Source organism: Pipistrellus kuhlii, unplaced genomic scaffold, assembly GCF_014108245.1.
Source record: "Pipistrellus kuhlii isolate mPipKuh1 unplaced genomic scaffold, mPipKuh1.p scaffold_m20_p_3, whole genome shotgun sequence".
Lineage (NCBI taxonomy): Eukaryota > Metazoa > Chordata > Mammalia > Chiroptera > Vespertilionidae > Pipistrellus > Pipistrellus kuhlii.
Genome location: NW_023425529.1, coordinates 34,714,949 through 34,736,248, shown reverse-complemented (window position 1 = coordinate 34,736,248; position 21,300 = coordinate 34,714,949). Strand labels below are relative to the sequence as shown.

Here is a 21,300-nt window from a genome sequence, read left to right as displayed (position 1 = left end):
AGAGAGAATCATCGATCAGCTGCCTCTTGCACACCCCCTACTGGAATGAGCCCGCAACCAAGGTACATGCCCTTGACCAGAATCGAACCCGGGACCTTTCAGTCCACAGGCCAACGCTTTATCCACTGAGCCAAACCAGTCCTGGCACTCTTCCTTATTTTTTTGAAAAAGCTTTTATATTTTGTTAAGTATGCAGAGTTTTGCTTTATTAGTTAGCAGTTTAAGTCCTCCATTAGGGAAATAGAGAATTTTTTTTAATACTCTTGGTATTTATCAAATAACTAAAATGTAGATGGGAAGTAGCCAATGGATTATCTCTAAGCCTAAACAAGACAAGCAAAAGCTTGGGAAAGAGAAAGAACTCTTGAAAAATGAATTAGTCTTGAAGAAGCTATTTCTAACTAACTGTCCTGCCCTGGTTGGGTTCCCAAATGGTTAACATTTGATTATAGAGTCACAGTACCTCCAAGTAACAAGGGACACAAGGGAGTAGTAGAAGTGAAACATTGCTCTCATTTATTTAGTAGCCACCTTGTAAATAAATACCAGTGCATCAGAGCTCCATTGCTAAAAATAGCAGTCGTGGAGCTGGAAGACTTTTATTATGAGGACAAGTAAGCATAGGAGTGGAAGTATAGCAGATCATTAGTTTCTATAATAGAGAAGATTCTTTTTATTTACAAGTAATACCCTCGATTACAACTTGTCTGGTAGGTTCTGAGTCTTCATATAAAATCATAGACAGGAAAAAAAAATTAAATGGATGGGGACAGGATCGCAGAACAGGTCCAATTATTTTTTCCCCCAGTGCCCTCCTGACTTGTCACTGTCTTCTCTCCCCCTTTCAGATTCATGTCACAGCCTTCTTATATCCATTTTATCCTGTCCCTCCTTCCTCAACTCTCTGGCTTCTTCTCTTTCTCCATCCCGTTTTATAGCTTTTGGGAATCTCTCTTTCTTTTTTGCTCTTCCCCTTGTGGCATCTCCTAAAACCTTAGCGAAGCGATGTATGTTCTGAAACTTCTGTGAGTTTCTAAGTGACGCTGAGCATGCTCAGTGGCCAGGGCAGGTTTTGTTGCCAGCTGCTGCCCTGATTCGACCTCTCCAAAAATAGACATTTTAACTAGCTGAACTCCAGTTTAGGGATGTAATTCATTTTGCTCTCTCCTCATTTTAAAGGTTCAAAGGGAAGCAGCGAGGATTCCAAGGTCCCACCGCCCTCGCAGCCAATGAGGGGTCTGAGAGGGAGGAGCGTGGGGCGGTTCCGTGCAGCTTGAGCTTCTGAGCAAATCATCCCAGTAGATGCAGTGGAAACTGAGCTCGGGTGCATCTGTCACAGCAGAACAAAATTAAAAAAAAAAAAAAAAAAAAAAAAAAGAGCAGAGAAGAGCAGAAACGCTGCAGAGGATGGAATGCTGTAGAACTTTCTGAAATATTTGCTGGGGATCCCCGCGGAGCATGATCTTTTAAACTCTCCTCTTTGAAGCTGGTTTAGGTAACTGGGAAAATGATACATATGCTAAATGCAGCAGCGGATCGAGTGAAATGGACCAGATCCGGTGCTGCTAAAAGGGCTGCCTGCCTGGTGGCTGCCGCATATGCAATGAAAACCCTCTATCCCATCATTAGCAAGCAATTAAAGCAAACTGGCCACAGGAAGAAAAAAGAAGCTCGCGGGGCTGCAGAGGACAGAGAAACACTGCATTGCACCGAGATTACTCGTAAAAAACCTTCACCCGGAGTGAATGCAGATTTTTTCAAACAGCTCCTAGAACTTCGGAAAATCCTCTTTCCAAAACTTGTGACCACTGAGACAGGATGGCTCTGCCTCCACTCGGTGGCTCTCATCTCAAGAACCTTTCTGTCTATCTATGTGGCTGGTCTGGATGGGAAAATTGTAAAAAGCATTGTGGAAAAGAAGCCTCGGACTTTCACCATCAAATTGATCAAGTGGCTTCTGATTGCCATTCCCGCCACCTTTGTCAACAGTGCAATAAGGTACCTGGAATGCAAACTGGCTTTGGCCTTCAGAACTCGCCTAGTAGACCATGCCTATGAGACCTATTTTGCAAATCAGACTTATTATAAAGTGATCAATATGGATGGGAGGCTGGCAAACCCTGACCAGTCTCTTACTGAAGATATTATGATGTTCTCCCAGTCTGTGGCTCACTTGTATTCCAATCTGACCAAACCTATTTTAGATGTAATTCTGACCTCTTACACCCTCATCCAGACTGCTACATCAAGAGGTGCAAGCCCAGTGGGACCCACCCTTTTAGCAGGGCTTGTGGTATATGCCACTGCTAAAGTGTTGAAAGCCTGCTCTCCCAAGTTTGGTAAATTGGTGGCCGAAGAAGCTCATAGAAAAGGCTATTTACGGTATGTGCACTCCAGAATTATAGCCAATGTTGAAGAAATTGCCTTTTACAGAGGACATAAGGTAAGAGAACTTAAGGTGATGGGTGAAATGTGAGCTTGTTCAAGCTGCCACTTCAGTGCTAGATACCATCTGTTGTACTATTGATGGACTCACTTCTTTAGTGTTTTAGATTCCTGTAACATCTTAAACCTTCATTAAAATACATGCCTCATTACCCTGTTTAATGACAAGCTGTTAAAAAATTAGAGTGCAAACTTTTCTAAAGTTTCATGAGAATAAAACAGTCAGCGCTGCAGAAAATAGTCTGCTTCACCCCTCTTACTCAAGCATGCTCAGAATTATCTCGAAAGCATTTTCTTAAAACTTAAATCCTCAGTTAGTTGGTGGCTCTACAGAATCAGAAGAAAATATATGTTTAGAAACTAAGTGAACACATTTCTATTGAGATGGAAAATTGAGGGTGTTATTTAGTTGTTGTGTATCAGGGTGGGGGTGGGGAGAACATGCTTTCATATAAAAAACAAGTTTGATAGTTTTGCATGTCTGGTCAGTGATGGACTGTCCTAAGTCTTAAGAAATTCAGAAAAGTGTGTCACACCAATGCTTTTCCATTATTCTTGGTACCATATTTTGACACAAATGAAAAGAGGCAGTGAAATGAAATGTCTAACTTTGATAGAAAAACTAAGATTAGAAATGAGTAGGAGAAAAGGAGTTCCAGAGTGTTATTTTAAATATTGGAGATTTTCCACCTGAAGCATATCCCTAAAATAGTTAGCCTAATTACCTAAAATTGCAGTGCATGTCAGTAACTTCATAATATTAAATATGGAAGAAATTTTAAGGTGATGTATCTGAAATCCTAATACAAATGCCTGGCAAATAAAATATTAAGGTATTCTAAAGTTGAAATGGTATTTTAATTACCAGGTAGAATTATTTAATTTTTGAAGCATCATCAATTATAAAAAAAAATTTATAGCAGTATTAATCTGAAGAAGAAACTTTAAAGAACTTCTACTCCCACTTGAAATTGTCCTCATATGTTGTATTAATCATATTGATGTGTCAGTCTTCTTGACTCATTGAATTCAATGATGTAAATTATATCATGCTCTAGACTTCTTGAATTTAAGACAAACTCCATTAAATTAAGTTAATTCAAAACTGGTGTCTAATTACACATATATGCATCATGTACTTATTTTCAGATAGTTTGGCATAATCAAGAAGGATAAGGTTCTAACTATACTCATGTCTTACAAAATATTTGGTTTAAATATCTCATACATATAATTTTTAAATCATGCTGATAAATCACTTACATATATTTTACACTTACATATTTTATACTTAGCATTATTTACTGAGTATTATTTTTTTAATATTACAGGTATGATAAAGCTAAATAATAATGTATAAATCTTACATAAATCTGTATTTATTGGTTGTTAGAATCATAGATACTAAATACTAAATAAAGCAAGTTAATATGTAATTTATCTTTAAAGTCCTCAAGCATACAGTATTTATTTTGAAAGCTCATGCCAAGTTAATTCTTAACTCTTTCTCTCTATAGGTGGAAATGAAACAACTTCAGAAAAGTTACAAAGCTTTAGCAGATCAGATGAACCTCATTTTATCCAAACGTCTGTGGTACATTATGATAGAGCAGTTCTTGATGAAGTATGTTTGGAGCGGCAGTGGATTAATTATGGTGGCTGTACCTATTATCACTGCAACTGGCTTTGCAGATGGTGGTAATGGCATTTATGCTTAATCTCAAATATATATTTAAGGTTATTCCTCTTGAAAGTATTACTGCTTGTTCTATGTGGGTGAAACTGTATGTAGCCATTGTTCTATAGTCCTTAATAGTTAGAAACAATAGAGAACTTTGCAACGTTCAAAGATAAGACTAGCAATATGAAAAAAAAAAGAGAGACCGGTTGCTCAAAAGACCTTTCCAGTTCTGAAATATTTCAGAGATCTCTGATGCTTTCTGGGAGTTGAACTTGATCAATTTTAATTATACTGCCTTATATAAAATAATTCTCTACTTTAACATTTAAACTCAAAACAAACTACCTTCAAAAAGAGTATAAGTTTTCTCATTGCCAACTTCAGTTGTGCACATCCAATGCATTTAATCTATACGTATTCTATAACTTGCTCTGCCCTAATTTTATTTTAAAAGTTAGGCAACCAAGAATACTGTTTCACAAAGTACTTCATGCCACAATACAAAGTCTGCTCTACTTGTAGGTAATATAGATCAGTGTTTCCCAACCTTCTCTCATGATGAGAATCACCTGGTGGAGTTGTTAAAACACAGATTCCTGAATCCCAACTAAGAAGTGCTAAACTAGAATTTTTGGGAACATATAGGTAAAATTGTATACTTAACTAGTGCTCTAAGACAGATTTTATATACAGAGCACTAAGTTAGGTATGCAATTTTACCTATATGTTCTCAAAAATTCTAGTTTAGCACTTCTTAGTTGGGATTCAGGAATCTGTGTTTTAACAACTCCACCAGGTATTCTCATCATGAGAGAAGGTTGGGAAACACTGATATAGATAATCTTCTATGTAGCATGATTTAGTGGTGTTGTGGGGGGAAGGGTTTACAAGTTGCAAGTGTCTAGCCTATCACCATCTCACTGGTTTTTGTCAACATTGTCATTCTTTGGAATAACAAAGAAAGATAAGGGCAAAAGGGACCTTAAAATGTTGTGTATTACTTGATTGAGGTGGGAGTTTGGATCTTAATTGGCAGGGAGATAGGGGAATTAAAATAAAGAAGCAGCATTTCCTGTCTTTCTGAAAAATATAATATACCCCCTCCTTTCTGAAAACCACTTGGCCAAATTGGCCTTAGAGTTGAAGGAGCCTGGGCTTTACAGTAAGACAGAGCTTTTCTCAACCTCTGGCTTTCCCTCTACCTGCCCTTACATGTTAGTCATATAAATCGGACTCTCCAAACCTCAGTTTCCTCATCTATAAAATGATAACCAGAAAGGCTACTTCAGAGGGTTGTTGAGAGTTTTTAATGGAATCCATGTTTTGAAAGTACAGAGCATGCTCTGGATGATCTCAATTCAGAGTGACATTTATTATATAAAAAACAAAAGTCAACACTAAAAATAATATAATGGAATTCACACTATTATGTGGTTATTTTTGGTGTAGTTATTTGTTTTATAAGGCATCTAATAAAAAGGAGTAAAAAATTACCACATGCTTTAACTGTACCTAAATTAACCAGTTCTTATAAAACACTTGTCACAATGGAGGCCTTTTTAACCTATAATTGTTCATTTTAATAATTAGGATTTGTCAAACCTTTGTGATAATGGTATACATATACCAAATTCAATACATACACTTCACAATTCAAGAGTAGACACTATGTTTAGACCACTGGGAAATGGAATTTTAACTGTTTTCATATTTTCAAATTTTATTTTTAAAATATCATTTAAAAAGCTTATATTGAAAAAGTTATTATTATTAAGAATATTTTTAAACTAAACCTTTTCATAATTAAGTAAATTGCTTTTTCAAGAGTATTAAAGAAAAAAAAGACACAAAAAAAACCTATGGCCTTGAGATCAGTTTTATTAAGAAATTTGTCAAAATTGTCAGATATTCATGTTATATTGAATCCTTTATATTAAAAGATTCCCTCTAAGTATATGGATATTTTTTAAGTTTCATATATAACGTATACTAGCAGCAACCCCAATTATAATATTATGGTATAGTTCTGTTAGTCCTTGGAAGCATTGGTCTTGTTAGAAAACCCTGGAGTAAACATAGAACAGAGAAAATGCAGCTATTAATGGTGACTATAAAATGCAGCTATTAATTAACCCCACAGAGACCACTAAGACATAAACAATGTATGCAAATAATATAACGATCTTACCTCTGTAGATGATGCAATAAGATGTTTAAAATACATCCTATGAATCCTGAAAACACCATATTAATTTAAAGAAACAGCATTAAATTTTTAGATGGAAATAATAACATTTAAGAATGCAACAGTGATTCTTAAAACTTCTTTTCAGAAGAAAATGTTATGCAAAAAAATATAAGAATTTCATAGAAGAAAATGAATTCCTATGACATTATTATGAGAGTATGCCTCAATAACTTCTGTAACTTCTAAAGTCACATTATGTATGCTTATAATTTTTTAAAAATATATTTTTATTTATTTTTTACAGAGAGAAAAGGAGAGGGATAGAGAGCTAGAAACATCGATGAGAGAAACATCAACCAGCTGCCTCCTGCACACCCCCCATCGGGGATGCGCCTGCAACCAATGTACATGCCCTTGACCGGAATCAAACCTGGCCGACGCTCCATCCACTGAGCCAAACCGGTTTGGGCTGTATGCTTATAATGTTACATTTAGTATGTGTTTACTAAATATATTTGACCAACAATGACTTAACACATGAAAATATTATAATTTTACTCAGACAAAATTATTTACTTCTTAGCTAATTACATATCTATGAGGCTTTAGATCTTAGAATTGCAAACCATATAGTCTAATCTTCAATCTCAATTTATTCTTATCTCCTGAGTTGTTTTTTATGTTAGAGATTAATTAAGTGTATGACCCTACACACACACACACACACACACACACACACACACACGAAATGGGTGAATGAGAGGAATGGCAAAGAAAAAGTAAGATAGAAGAAAGAAGCAGGTCATTGTTTAAATCTAGACTCTGCTGTTTATTAGTATTTATCCTTAAGAAAGTTACATAACTTCATATGCTTCAGTTTTTCTATCTTAACTATAAAGATAATATATCATTTAAAGAATTATACATATTGTATTAATGTGCTTTTAAACAGTCCTTGGCAAGTAGTAAGAACTTCAGTGGAAACAATTGTTAGTATTTATTTATATTCTTACCATGTAGGCTCTGGAGTCAGAATCTGGCTCTTTTGTTTATTAGGCTGTATTTAAAGACAAATTGTTTAATCTTTTTGGGCTTTCATTTTCTCATTTCCAAAATGGGGGAAATTTTAGGATAGTTAGGAAAATTAAAGAAGTTCACATATATAAAACTTATAACAATACCTGCCCTATGGGAAATGTTCAATGGATATTTGCTGGTATGATTATTATTATTTCAAGGAGCAAGTGGTTAGGACATCAGATTAACATGCAGATAGGAGGAAGAACCTACATAACTTTAATGAGAAGGAGGAGAAAAGAAAAAAAATTCTATAGTACAACTTTAAAGAGAAATTTTATGGTTAAGGGTAGGATCATGTTAATATTCATGTTCATGTTACAAAATTGCATATGGAATTATGCCATCTTCACATCAGAAGAAGACCTTATAGGTCATTTAATCTGGAGCCTGGGATTTGCTAAAGTCACACAGTCGGTGGAAGCATTAAGACTAGAAAACATTATGTAACTCCTAGAGCATTGCTCCCCCCCACCCTCCCTTCATCATGTTGCTACTATCTGAGCTATTTGGGAACTTGTTCTATAAGGAACTTCACTTAGTTTGAGTCCAACTAATCATGGGACCAACTGATTGAAAAAGGATTGGAATAGTTTTATATAGTTTCTATTATATAAATTTTAGAGGACATTACCTCTTCGTTTGCTTTGTAGTAAGAGAAAAACTGAAATTACACGGAAAAAAAATTAGTTCCCTAGAAGCTATAATCTCAAATTTTTAATATTTTAAACCACTTTTGATATCATATAAAAAGCAGTTCTGGGAAAGGCCAGAGAAAGCTACCTATAGGTATCCCAGTCACCTTTATAGGTAGGGAAGAAAGCATCTAAGCCAGTAGGACTGCCAGTATTATCTGCATAGTTTATATCAGGGTTTACTCTCTATATTGTACAATTATATGTGTTTGGAAAAATGGTTAATGATACAGCCTTAGCTTTTTTAATCCTTTCTTTGCATTTTCAATGAAATAATATGATGTGTCCATGGCTTAATACATACTTCTGATTAGCAGAGCTGAACAGTATCAGTAAAATAAGCATAATATTAAATATTAAATCCTAAAATGAGGAACTTTTAATAAAATATTTGGTAGGACAATAAATATTTGGTGAGCACTTTAGGCCATGAATTTATATCTCTGACACTAAGGAATCTGGCCCTAGAGAGTTTATGCAGTTGACTGTTGTGTGCATGATGAAATAGTACTGGCACTGTTTTCACAGTACCTACCAAAGAACAACCAGTAGAATAAAAGTCACATGAAATCTATCCAGAGCTATTGGTAATTGTGTTGCTAAAAACAGGAATAAAATCCAATAAGCATTAACCTGCCAAAGCAACATGGAAAGAAGTTCATCTGTGCTAGTATTTCTTCTAACAGAGGTTGTCAATGAAAACTACTATTCAAACCCCTTTTAACCTAACTTCATAAAAATATTTTACTTATTTTCCATCATCAGCCAGATTCTTTATGAGCCAATACTATTCTTAGTACTTTAACTGATGCAGCATTTCACTATTTTGGTAGCTTGCTGAGAATCCTTTGATAATTTTTTTGTGTGACTTATCTAAATTTTTTTCACACATTTAAATGTGTTTAAGAGTATCTACACTCCGTCCCTATTCTATTTATCTAATTATATCCTTCACTCTTCAATTATATCAAAGAAAAGCTTCAAGTTTTTCTTTTTACATTTTTCAAGGAAATTAACATAAAGGGAAACGATAGTTCTGTAGCGCAGTATTTAACAGAATAGACCAAATTAGATAATCATAAAAGACCCCCATGAACTCATGGTGATTCTGATACCCAAATGAAATCAGTGCCTGACTCTAACCATACTGTATTTTTACCAAGTACTTGTTATTCTGTTGGTACTGTAACATTTCCCTTTATGTCATTGCTTATGCCATACTCGTGATGTGCTAAAATTGTATGTGGCTTTTAAGGCCTCCTTCACCATCTACTTCTCCATAAAGCATTTCCCTGTCTCTTGCAGTGAGAAATGATTTTTGTGGGAACATTTAAGATCTTGTCTCCCTGAAATCATCAGTTTGGCTCAGCTAAACTCTTTTAACCTCCCCCCCCCCCCCCCAAAAAAAAGAAAGAATTTTTGCCTCCTCCAAATACTTCATATTAACTCTTATCATAGGCTGCCACAGCATAGTTATTTGGGAACTTGACTTCTCTCTCTTACCAAACTGCAAGTTCCCCAAGGAAAGAGTCTGAAAATAACACTTATCTTTGCATGTTCTATGGCACATTATCTACTTTCTTGTACATCTAGGTGTTCAGTAAATGTCTGCTTTGTTGATTTTACTTAGGCACAGATCCCTTTCAAATTCAGTTGAGCTATCTATGAACAAGTAAAGATGAAAGTATTTAGTAGTCATAGTAAAGCACAAGTTAAATAATTGTGCGTGTTTTTTATGGAGGAAAAAAACCTTTACATTGAGATAAATCAGAAATAAATAAATGTTAAAGTGGGCCTATGGGTATCTTATCATTAAAATATTTTCATTAATTTACAACTTTTAATTTAGAACTTTTTAAATAATCTATAGGACAAGATAGATAATGAAATAGATGGAAAGATTAAAGTAATGACCTAGAGAGAATAATTTGAAGAATAAGACCAAACTGAGTAGATATGCAATAATAGCTATAATAACTAAAGAAAGTAATAACAGCTAACATTTAGAGCATGTATTATTCTGGACCATGGATTAGACTAACAGTTCTTTTGTATTTAACCTTTAAACCTCACAACAACTCTTTGAGATAGACTTGTTTAAGGTAGTACTATTATTTCCCTCATCTAAGCGTGAGAAAACAGGCATGGAAAGGATAAGTGGTTTACTCTATTTACCTTGGTACTTGCCTATAAGTAGTAGAGCCTGGATACAAACCTAGTGTGACTCCTGACCATAATTTTGTATTGACAGTAAATTTGGGATGTTCATCCACCCATCCATCCATCCATCCACCCATCCATTCATTTAATATACATTAAGGAGTATTATGTGAAAGACACTCTTCTGAGAACTAGGAATAAGGAATAAAACACACAGTCTTGCCCCTTAAGTAACTTTTAGTCCATTAGAAAAGCTAGACCAGGGTTTCTGGTCTGAAACCTGTACTAAAGAATTAACTCTAGCTTGGCCAGCGAGGATCAGTGGTTGAGCATAGACCTATGAACCAGGAGTTTACAGTTTGATTCCCAGTTAGGACACATGCCTGGGTTGTGGGCTTGATCCCCACTGTGGGGCATACAGGAGGCAGCCAATCAATGATTTTCTCTCATCATTGATGTTTCTATCTCCTTCTCCCTCTTCCTCTCCCTCTGTGAAATCATTTTAAAAAAATTAACTATTGAAGAGCTAGCAATAAAAGGAATAGTGGAAGTATATTAAAGTCAGACGAAATCATATATATAGATAGATATCAAAGGGTAAACAGAGTATTGCAAATTTGGGAGCTGCTGTACCAAGCTGAAAGTTTATTGAATTTGGTAGAGAGAGGCTAAATTATGAGGGTCTGCTAATTTGCTTATATTACAGTTAGTTGGATTTCATTGACAAAATCAATAGTATTTTATCCCTGCAATAAGAGTAGAATGTTGGATTTAGAAAGGGTTGAAAGAATGCTAAATGAAAATACTTAATTCTTATGGATTTAATTGTTCCAGCTCTTCTTCTAGAAAAAAATAATAAAATAAAAGGGAGCTTTAGATAAAATCTGGTACAATTATTATATTTTCAATAATTCATTAAATATCTAGAAAATTGCTAATACTATTGAACATTTTACATATGGCTGTTGTAACCACAACTTTATTTGTATACAAAAAATATTAAGTTACTGAAAAAAACTAAATAGTTTTGTAATTTGCTTTTATATTTAGAAGATGGCCAAAAACAAGCTATGGTTAGTGAACGGACAGAAGCCTTTACCACTGCTCGAAATTTACTGGCCTCTGGAGCTGATGCTATTGAACGGATTATGTCTTCATATAAAGAGGTACTTGCATTTCTTGTCAACTTGATTAGCATAAAATGTGTGAAAATCAAGCAAAATGTAAATTACCAGATATACTTACTATTTTGAAAACATATATTTATCAAAAATTGCAACAGGTGGCTCAGTTGTTTGGAGCATTGTCCTATACATTGAAAGGTTACAAGTTCGATTTTCATCCAGGCACATACCTAGGTTGTGAGTTTGATCCTCAGTCTCTGTGGATACAGGAGGCAACAAATCAATGTTCCTCTCTCAAATCAATATTTTTCTTCATATCTCTTCCTTTCTCTCTAAAAACCAATGAAAATACATCATTGGGTTAGGATTTTTAAAAAAGGCAAAGTGTATAATCAAGTTAAGGGAGAACAATTCCCAAATATTATATATTGCTGCTAATATCCTTTAATTTTGACACTATCTATTGTAATTCTTCTTTTTTGTCTATATATGACATATTTGTTTTTAAACTAAAAAGATAAGTCCTTAGGTGTGGATTCTGGAGTGCCTAAATTTAAATTCTTGCTCCAGTATTTACAAATTATGTGAACTTGATCAAGTTCCTTAACCTGCCTGTTTCCTCATCTGTTAAATGAAAATAATGATAGTGTTGACTTTGTCAGAAAACAATACATATTAAGTGCTGAATAAATGTTAAACTCAATAAAATTATTTATTTACCTTGCAAACTTTTACTCATTCTTCATGACAAGTTAAGCCTCACCAAACACATATAAAATGCTTGTGATTCCACCTTCTTCCTACTTTCCCTGCAGAGTCTGGGCCTTCCTTGTCTGTGTTCATAATACATCTGATCTTTTACCACTTTATAATTGTCTATCTTCTGCACCAGACCTTGAGTGCAAAGTAGGAACTGTCTTAACTCATCCTTATATTCTTAATATTCTTTTTAGTACTTGGATTATTCTATGTGGTCAATAAATATTTGTTGAAATAATAGTAATAAGACCATTAAGGGTTAAGATTAAAAACCACTTTATTCAATTGAGATATTACTGATAATATTCCCAAGGATAGTCAGTCTCACTATTAATTATTAGTATAACTTTTCTATCAATATAAATTGCCAGATCAGCATTATAAATTTAGGTACCTATTAAATCAGCCTTGAATAAACCATATAAAAGAGTTATAAATTTTGTGATTTGTTGACAAAATTTTTCAGTTTCATTATTAAACAATTTAATTGAGTTTGGATTTTTTAAGCCAACAAAGTAAAACAGATATTTAGGGCCATATAACAAAACAACTCAATGAAAACATTTTTTTCCAAATAGTAATTTTGATCATCTGAGACAGTTTTAGGGATTTTTTAATATAACATATTATTTATCATTAAAATTAAATGACAAATAAAAATTTTATCTATCTCACATTAACACTTTGCTATCTAAGTCACAGAAAGAATATCAATTAGTTTTTCAAGATCATCTCCAACACAATAAATAATTGCATTTGGCTTTATTCTGCCTGAATGTGCTTTTGAGTCATAGACTGGTCACTGCCAAACAATTCTACTACTACTGTGACAGCATATGGAAATACTGTGCATTCTTTGCTAGCCCCAAAGGGTAACAAGGTTCCTTTTCAGAGTCCCTCTCTTATATTCCAAAGTAATTAACCCACATTCACATTTTTGGGGGGTTTTTTTCAGCCACTCTTTGCCCACTCTACCTTGCAGCATGGTCTACTAACTCATTGGCTCCTGCGTTTCAATTGACCTTTACATTGGTTTTGGATTTTTTTTCTAAGCAGAATATATTTACTCAGATTTCATTTGAATCTATATTTTGTTAATCTTTAGCTCTGATTTTCTCTATCTGTAAACTCAAGAAATTCTCCTAAGATAACATTTTAGAAATTACCTTTTAAGTGGTTATAATATTAACATATAGAAATGCAATACAATCTAATTACATGTGATAGAGGATTTTAGCAATAACATCTACTTATTTATTGCTTAAGTTTTGCACACACAAAAATCTTACCTACATGTCAGCATTGTTGAAATATTTCACAATTTATTGTTTAAGAAGCATTCTTTAGTGGCATGCCTTGCTTGGTATCAATTTCCTTGTAAACATTTCTGTAATGAAATGGTTTTTGTGCTTTACTTTTCACTGAGAAAAGATGGTCTTGACAGGAGATAAGTCACATTTTACAGTACCTTGCTAACAAGATGTTCTTTTAATAGAAAAACAGCTGAAGATTCTGTCTAAATTGGACTACTGGCAAAATAAAAGCAAGACACCACTGGACTGAAGCAAAGATTTTATCTTGCATTATGTTACATTCTCTCCTTAAAAAAAAAAAAAAAAAAAAAAAAAAAAAAGTCATAGTTAATGTTTTTCTTTGACCATTAAAAATAATGTGAATTGTGGGATTTAGACTGAAAATGATTGACATTTTCATTGAGCTCATTCACAATATTGGTATCCTCTAGCAGGGGTATTTTCTCTGGCCAACCTTAGGAATTTTGATAATCAATTTGTCTCAGAAACATTCATTTTATAATAAGAAAAAAAATGTATTTTTTTCTATTTAAAATCTTCCATTTTAAATTGAAGAAAAAAAAAACCAAAATAAAGAATAATTATTTCTTTGAATGAATTTAAGCTTTTCACAAAATTTCTAATTTTCTGGAAATGAATTTTTAAAACATATTTTTATTGAATTTTTACAGAGGGGAAGAGAGAGGGATAGAGAGCTAGAAACATCGATGAGAGAGAAACATTGACCAGCTGCCTCCTGCATACCCCTTACCGGGGATGTGCCCGCAACCAAGGTACATGCCCTTAACCAGAATCGAACCTGGGACCTTTCAGTCCGCAGACTGACGCTCTATCCTCTGAGCCAAACCGGTTTCGGCTGGAAATGAAATTTGTCATGAAAACGGACTAAATCAGAAATTTGACTGAAAGGTTTGTAAGTTTCACTAATCTGAAATCTCTAATTTTAAACCCTGACTTGAATGAATACATTTTTATATATTTTATAATTCCAATCAATCTTACATTGACACCTTGCTAAATTGCTCTCTCTCTCTCCCTCTCTCTCTCTCTCTCTCTCTCTCTCTTTCTCTCTCTCTCTCTCTTTCTCTCTCATTGATTACAGAGAGAAAGGGAAGAGGAGAGAGAGATAGAAACATCAACGATGAGAGAGAATCATTGAATGGCTGCCTCCTACAACCCTCACACTAGGGATCAAGCCCACAACCTGGGCATGTGCCCTGAACAGGAATTGAACCGTGACCTCCCTGTTCATAGGTCGACACTCAACCACTGAGCCATGCTAACTGGGCAGCTATGTTGCTCTCTTGGAAACATTTTTTCTGTCATTTGCTTCTGTTATCAGATGTATTATCTATTTTTCATGAATAATAAAATAGGACCTTTGATGTTAAATCATGAAGCTTATATGAATGTACATTTATTTAAAAGTCTATCTTGGGTATATTAACTCTGTATTATTTCTCTGCATTGGTTTTAGGTCACTGAATTAGCAGGCTATACCGCTCGAGTGTACAATATGTTTTGGGTATTTGATGAAGTAAAAAGAGGCATTTATAAGAGAACTGCTGTCATGCAAGATTCTGAAAACCATAACAAGAACGGAGCTATTATCGAGTTACCCTTCAATGACACACTGGAAATCAAAGGTTTTAAACTGCTTTGTAATTGTGGACAGTTTTATAGATGTCCCCCATTTTTTCACTTTTTGCCCCCCTCAACCCACCCTCCACCCCACCCTAGGCCTTCCCCAGACTATCGTTTGTGTCCATGGATTATGCATGTATGTTCTTTGGTTAATCTCTTCTCATTCACTCCATTCCCCTATCCACTGAGATTTGTCTAAATGCTTTTAGCTTTCAGTTTTCTGTATTTAAGTGTTTATGAACAGAACCAAAGTTCTTTAGATGATAGCTTTTAATTGTTACAAGGAACCAACATTTAGTTATTCAAACAATTATCCCCAAAGTTAGTGTTGCAATTTGAGGAGTGGTGACTAACATTAGTATAAAAATTATTATGGTACTTTTATTTAGGACAAAATTTCTAAAATTATTTTTAGAAACTGCACATATGGCAGAATGAATTGTTTGCTTTTAAGATGAACAGAACTAGAGCTAATGTTCTTCATTCTGTGTTTTAAAACTTAAGTTTGGTTGTCCTGTTTTTTTAAATTGTGTTATTCTGTGTCTTAATTCCTTTTTTCAAGACTATGTTTATTCAGAAGAAAGGTTAATTTAGAGAAATAAGTGGTTATAAAGACGATGACTAGGTTACATCAGATAGAGTTTGGCTTTGCTCTCATGATTTTGACATCAGATTATTGCAAAATAAAATTTCTGATAGAGATTTTCTAAATAGAGTGTCAAATATCCCACTATGCATTAAACTTTGCTTTAAATATAATATATATTTCCATTATTTTTATGATTTATTACTGTGAAGTATCTTTATAATAAATCTGTCATGCTACATTATACTTTAAGATATTTAATTAACAATAACATGGGATGAATTTTGTAACTTAAAATGTTCTTTATCTCTCAGGAAAAGTTATTGATGTGGATCATGGAATTATTTGTGAAAATGTTCCCATAATTACACCAACGGGAGAAGTGGTGGCTTCCAGTCTAAACTTCAAAGTAAGATGATATTCAAGAATCTTCTGATTGTTGCCATCACACTAATACAAAACAACTCAGAATTCATATACCTTATGTTAAATACTTGGAGGAGCATATGCACAGGAGGGGAAATCAAGAAAGGTATGCACAGTGGCTCAATTACAGAAGCAGTTACTTCCTCAGAAAGCAGAGAAAAAGAGAAATTTGATTTCTACCGTTTTATTGTCAGGTTATATATCAAAATTGTAGTGCACTGAGGAAATTTCCTGAAAAACATTATCTGGAAATAAATTTTTTTTTTTCTTATAGGAATCATTTAAAAACTACAAGCCTGAATTAAAATAAATTTACTAAAATATAAGGTTAAAGGTCATTAGCAGTTTTACTTCTATTATTACAGATTCTCTAAATTTAATTGTGTTTTAAATAATCACATCTTCTGTTAGAAAAAAAATCAGATTTGTGGATTGGAATTTTAGTTTCTAATAACTCTGTTGAGAATAAGAGTTATTACTTAACATTTTATGTCTTGATGATGTAAAAAACAGTGACTAAACCAAAGGCCTTTATTTAAGGCACTGTAAAATTCAAATATTTTGGAATTCAAGTACAAAATAATTTGCTTATAAGCATTAATGACTGTAATGAAGGCAGAAGAGCTTTAGTTCAAACAAAGACACCATTGGACTTGATAACAGAATTATAAACATGACAATACATGCTTTTAGTATGGATTTTGTAGTCAAGGTTTAATTATCAAAGATGGTATTTAACAATGAGTAAGGGAGCTGGAAATGGATAAGTACTGAACAAGAAAAATTCTGTGTTAATAAATAGAAGAGAAATTGTGTTTTAACTACAATTGATGAGGCTTTATTTTTCCACTTATAGACCTATAGAATTCTTTAGTTATTTGAATCTGAACATGATAACAGTTAGGTACCAAAAGTGCACCATAATCTTAAATAAATTTGAAATAAAACATTTGAAGAAGCATACATAGAATATTTAATCACTTATTAATAGTTTAACAATTTATAATTTACTAGAGGCCCAGCACCCAGTTGAAATTGCGCGAGGAGGAGCTCCACCTCCTGCAGTGCGAGAAGGCACCCCCGCAGGGCGCTGTTCGGAAAGGTGCTCCATGCACCTCTGGTGACCGGTTGTGGTCCTGATGCCATTGATGCCTTTTCCCTTCCTTCTCCGTTGCCCGAGCTAACGTGCCTGAGATTGCTTGAATGAAACTGGGTCCCCGTGTTGCATGGAAATTGCCTGATCCAGGGAGGGTTGTAGTCATTCACTTCGGGAAAGGTTCGATTTAAATGAAGTCCCTGCTTAGGCACTGGCTGAGCCTTTTGCCATTTACAGAGGGTTTTTCATCCTTTCTGGCTGTTTCCTTGGAGTGAAATCATATGATTTTTCATATGAGTGAAAATCATATGGTTCTTAGCTTTCTCTGACTGATTTATTTTACTTAGCATAATATTTTCAAGGTTCATGCATGTTGTTGCAAATGCACTATTTCATCCTTTCTTATGGCTGAGTAGTATTCCATTGTGTATATGTACCACATCTTCTTTATCCAGTCCTCTACTGTAGGACACTTTAGTTGTTTAGGTTATGTTTCATAATATCAATTTTTATTGTTCCACTTATTAAACAGAGTAAGAGTCTTAAATTCTGCCACCTACTAATTACATAATTGTGTTACATCACACTCTTCCTGTAAAAAAATTCAGAGCTTAGTTTATTTTTATATGAAGTAAATTTTAAAATAATCTAATAAATGTGTTATATATTTTAAAGTGCTACAAAGATGTTATTATCGTACAATTTTATAATAATTGTTTATTTTTGACTCTGATAGGAAGTTTTATTTGAAGTCTCAGGTCCCTAAAATATAATAAAAAGTTGTTTCCTCTGCATGGATTGACAAACAGGTTTTTAAAGGAAAAGGTTCTCATTAAAAAAAAAAAATAGGAGGATAAAATTTAATAAATGTGGGAATTCTTTTTTAAACATAATTTTTATTGATTTTAGAGAGGAAGGGAGAGGGAGAGAGAGAAAAACATCAATGGTAAGAAAGGATCATTGATTGGCTGCCTCTTGCATGCCCTATACTAGGGATTGAGCCCGCAACCCCTGACTTCCTGGTCTGTAGTTCTAAGCTCAACATGTAGCCAGCTGAGCAGGGAATTCTTTATACTTTATACTCTCTATGTCCTAAATATCAGAAAACATGCTTAAATATGAATGTAATAATATAGTTAAAGTCTCCTATTATGACTCAAAATGTGTTACATTGCTGAGAATTCCTAACAGAGAATGACCCTATTATTTTGTGAATTTATCTTTTGCTGTGGTGATACTTTTAAAGACATCATTTGTGAAGTATTTATGCTTCTACAACATTTAACTCTCTTAGTCCTCTTTCAAGTCAAAGAGCACAGCAAATCACAAATTAATTCTTTCTGGGTTTTCCACAGGATTTTCCTTGAACTTTATTGTATCAAAATAGCATTTTAGTTTGGCTACAATTAAAGAAAAAAATCTATATTTATTTTAGAAAAAAAATATCTAATAGAAAAGAAAATATTTTTTTTAGAAAAAAAATCTAAATATTTTGTAGACTCAAGCTTGCTGACTAGTTGCTTCTTGTCACCCAGGCTCAAACAAAGTGTTATCTCCTCAAAGAGAACTTTTCTGACCACCAAGTCAAAAGAAGCCCCTACACCAGACTCACAATGCCACCATCTTTCCATAATAAATTTTTCTCTTTTGCTGTCATAATAGCATTTATCATTACTTAATTTTTTGTTCACGTTCTTATTATTGTATTTCCCATTGAAATGTAAGTTCTATGGGAACAAGGACTTTGTCTTGGCCAACACTGTATCCACTGTGCCTAGAAGAATGTCAGGCACATGGTAGATATTCAATAAACATTCAATCAATGTTTGCCAAGGAAATGTCTAATTATTTAGACAGAATATGAATCTGAACCACTTTTGCTTTAGATATACTTAGTATATACATTCCTAGTTCCTTTATCTAACCTCCATCCCAATCCTTCTTTTTTCTTTCCCTTCCTCCCTTCTTTCCTTTCCCCACTATCTTCTTTCAACAAAAAGATTTCAGCTTATGGTATACACAGCAAAACACTAGGATAGACATTAAACTGGTTGGTCCCTTGTACTTATATAATGCAAATTATATAATGCTCTTTCATATTTGAGTTTTCAATATTATGTATTCTACATCATTGATACTTAGATATTTGTATTCATACTCTACAAAAATATATCTACACACATACTGTAGTTTCTTTATCTCTTACTTTCATATTATATTCACCTTTAAATCACTAATTATAAATATAGTTGTTCTTGAAGTAGATGAAATTTTTAAATGGTGTTTATTTTCCTTGTTCTTCACAATACCCTTCAAATACCACACTAAGATAACTTCCCAAGCCTACTGAGTAGAAAAGTGATTCATGATATTTAAATGTTTAAATTTAAATGGTAAATAAGATGAAAGATTCTAAGGAGAAATGTCTGATTGATAATGGATAAATAACTTGTAATACTGTTATATCTATACAACTGCATATGTATTTATATACCCACATATATATTGTTATATTTATATATATAAATATATATATATTTATATATACACACACGTATATATGTTTTAATACATCCCTAGACATAACACTAAATTATAATCCTTTTGTTTGTTTTTTTCTTCTGTCTTGGTTTAGTAAACATATATTTTTTATCTGTGAATAGAGCAGAATTGGAATAAATTTATTTCTCTGATTATGAGCTTTTGTGGTTTCTATAACATTTCAGACTGCTGAAGTACAAAATTAATCAACCCAGCTGGCTCTTAGAATAACTATGCTTTATAGCTAATAATTCCAGCTGACAAATACAGTGAAATTGTATTTCCATTCAATGTAAAGTTAAATAAACATTAATATAAATGAAATGAAATTGAATATATTTTAATTTAAATGTTAACAGTGTTTTATTTTCCATGTAGTTATGTTTCTACATATGTGTATAGTATCTGATTATGAGGCCCCAATTAAAATTTTGGAAAGCCAAATGATCATTTCAAGCAGATTCACTGCCTTTGAGATTCATTAATTTATGATACTTTTAGTTCAGGGCATAGTTAAAGCCAAATTTGAGACTGTTGATCCTGATTTATTTTTCTTTGATTCCTTGCCCATCCTAGGTTATCATGTGTTTGAAAGTTTTTTTTGTTTTGTTTTGTTTTTAATAAATCACTTTTAAATGCTGCTAAAGAAATTATTTTGCCGTTTGTAATTTTATTTCTTACTTTAGGTACAAGAAGGAATGCATCTTTTGATAACTGGTCCCAATGGCTGTGGGAAGAGTTCTCTCTTCAGAATTTTAAGTGGGCTCTGGCCTGTGTACAAGGGAGTCCTCTATAAGCCACCTCCCCAACATATGTTCTATATTCCACAAAGGTAGGTTTAAAAAAATTTATATTACAAGAAATAATTTTCTTTACTTTTTAATTCTCTTGATTCTTTAGGCTCTTCAGTTTGTAATCTTTAAGCATTTTTCACTAGAGAAGCTATTAAGGAAATAAAAATCCAATTCTAAAAGGGACAATACTACTTTCAGGACAATATCACTTCTGTTCACTTTAACATTTGACTGGTTATAATGAACATTCAAAGGCTATAGATGTTAATGTGAAGGAATAGCAGGCTAGTCCAAAGAATAATTAGTTCACCTTAAAGGTCAGATTATCTCTTATCACAGAAAAAAATAATACTTGGATATTATACTAATTTTTTCATCAAGCTACTTTCATTCATATGTTCAAAAATTGTTCAGTTATGTTTAAGGAGCCTCTATAAAATAGTTTTTGTTACATTTATGCTATATGATTAATTAATGGTTTGAACATATGCAAAGTAAGCATAGAAATATTAAAAAGGAACATGATTTCTTCTGGTCTTTAGTCATCTTCATAAAAAATTTAAAAGTATCTAAATGTAAAGTTATACTTGCAAATTTGCATCATTCATTGGGAATAAGAGCAAATGAAATCTGAAGAAGAGATATACCTTATACTCATCTGACCCATTAATTTTTCCATCTATCCTCACCCTGGGTTAGGTGGATAACACAGAGTACTCTTATTATATTTAGAGGACTATTGTGTGGAAGCCAATAAAGCACCTAGGATAT

The 21,300-nt window shown here is 33.2% G+C and overlaps 1 protein-coding gene across 1 annotated transcript in view; it reads left to right on the top strand.

Moving 5' to 3' along the window:
* Positions 1–1,059: 1,059 nt before the first annotated feature.
* Positions 1,060–21,300, top strand: part of ABCD2 (ATP binding cassette subfamily D member 2) — a 49,372-nt gene continuing 29,131 nt past the window's right edge. The window contains exons 1-6 of the mRNA XM_036458041.2: positions 1,060–2,443; positions 3,963–4,143; positions 11,297–11,412; positions 14,920–15,088; positions 15,987–16,081; positions 20,422–20,567. Coding sequence (XP_036313934.1) covers positions 1,508–2,443; positions 3,963–4,143; positions 11,297–11,412; positions 14,920–15,088; positions 15,987–16,081; positions 20,422–20,567 — 1,643 coding nt within the window. The 5' untranslated portion in view covers positions 1,060–1,507. The remainder of the gene's footprint in view (positions 2,444–3,962; positions 4,144–11,296; positions 11,413–14,919; positions 15,089–15,986; positions 16,082–20,421; positions 20,568–21,300) is intronic.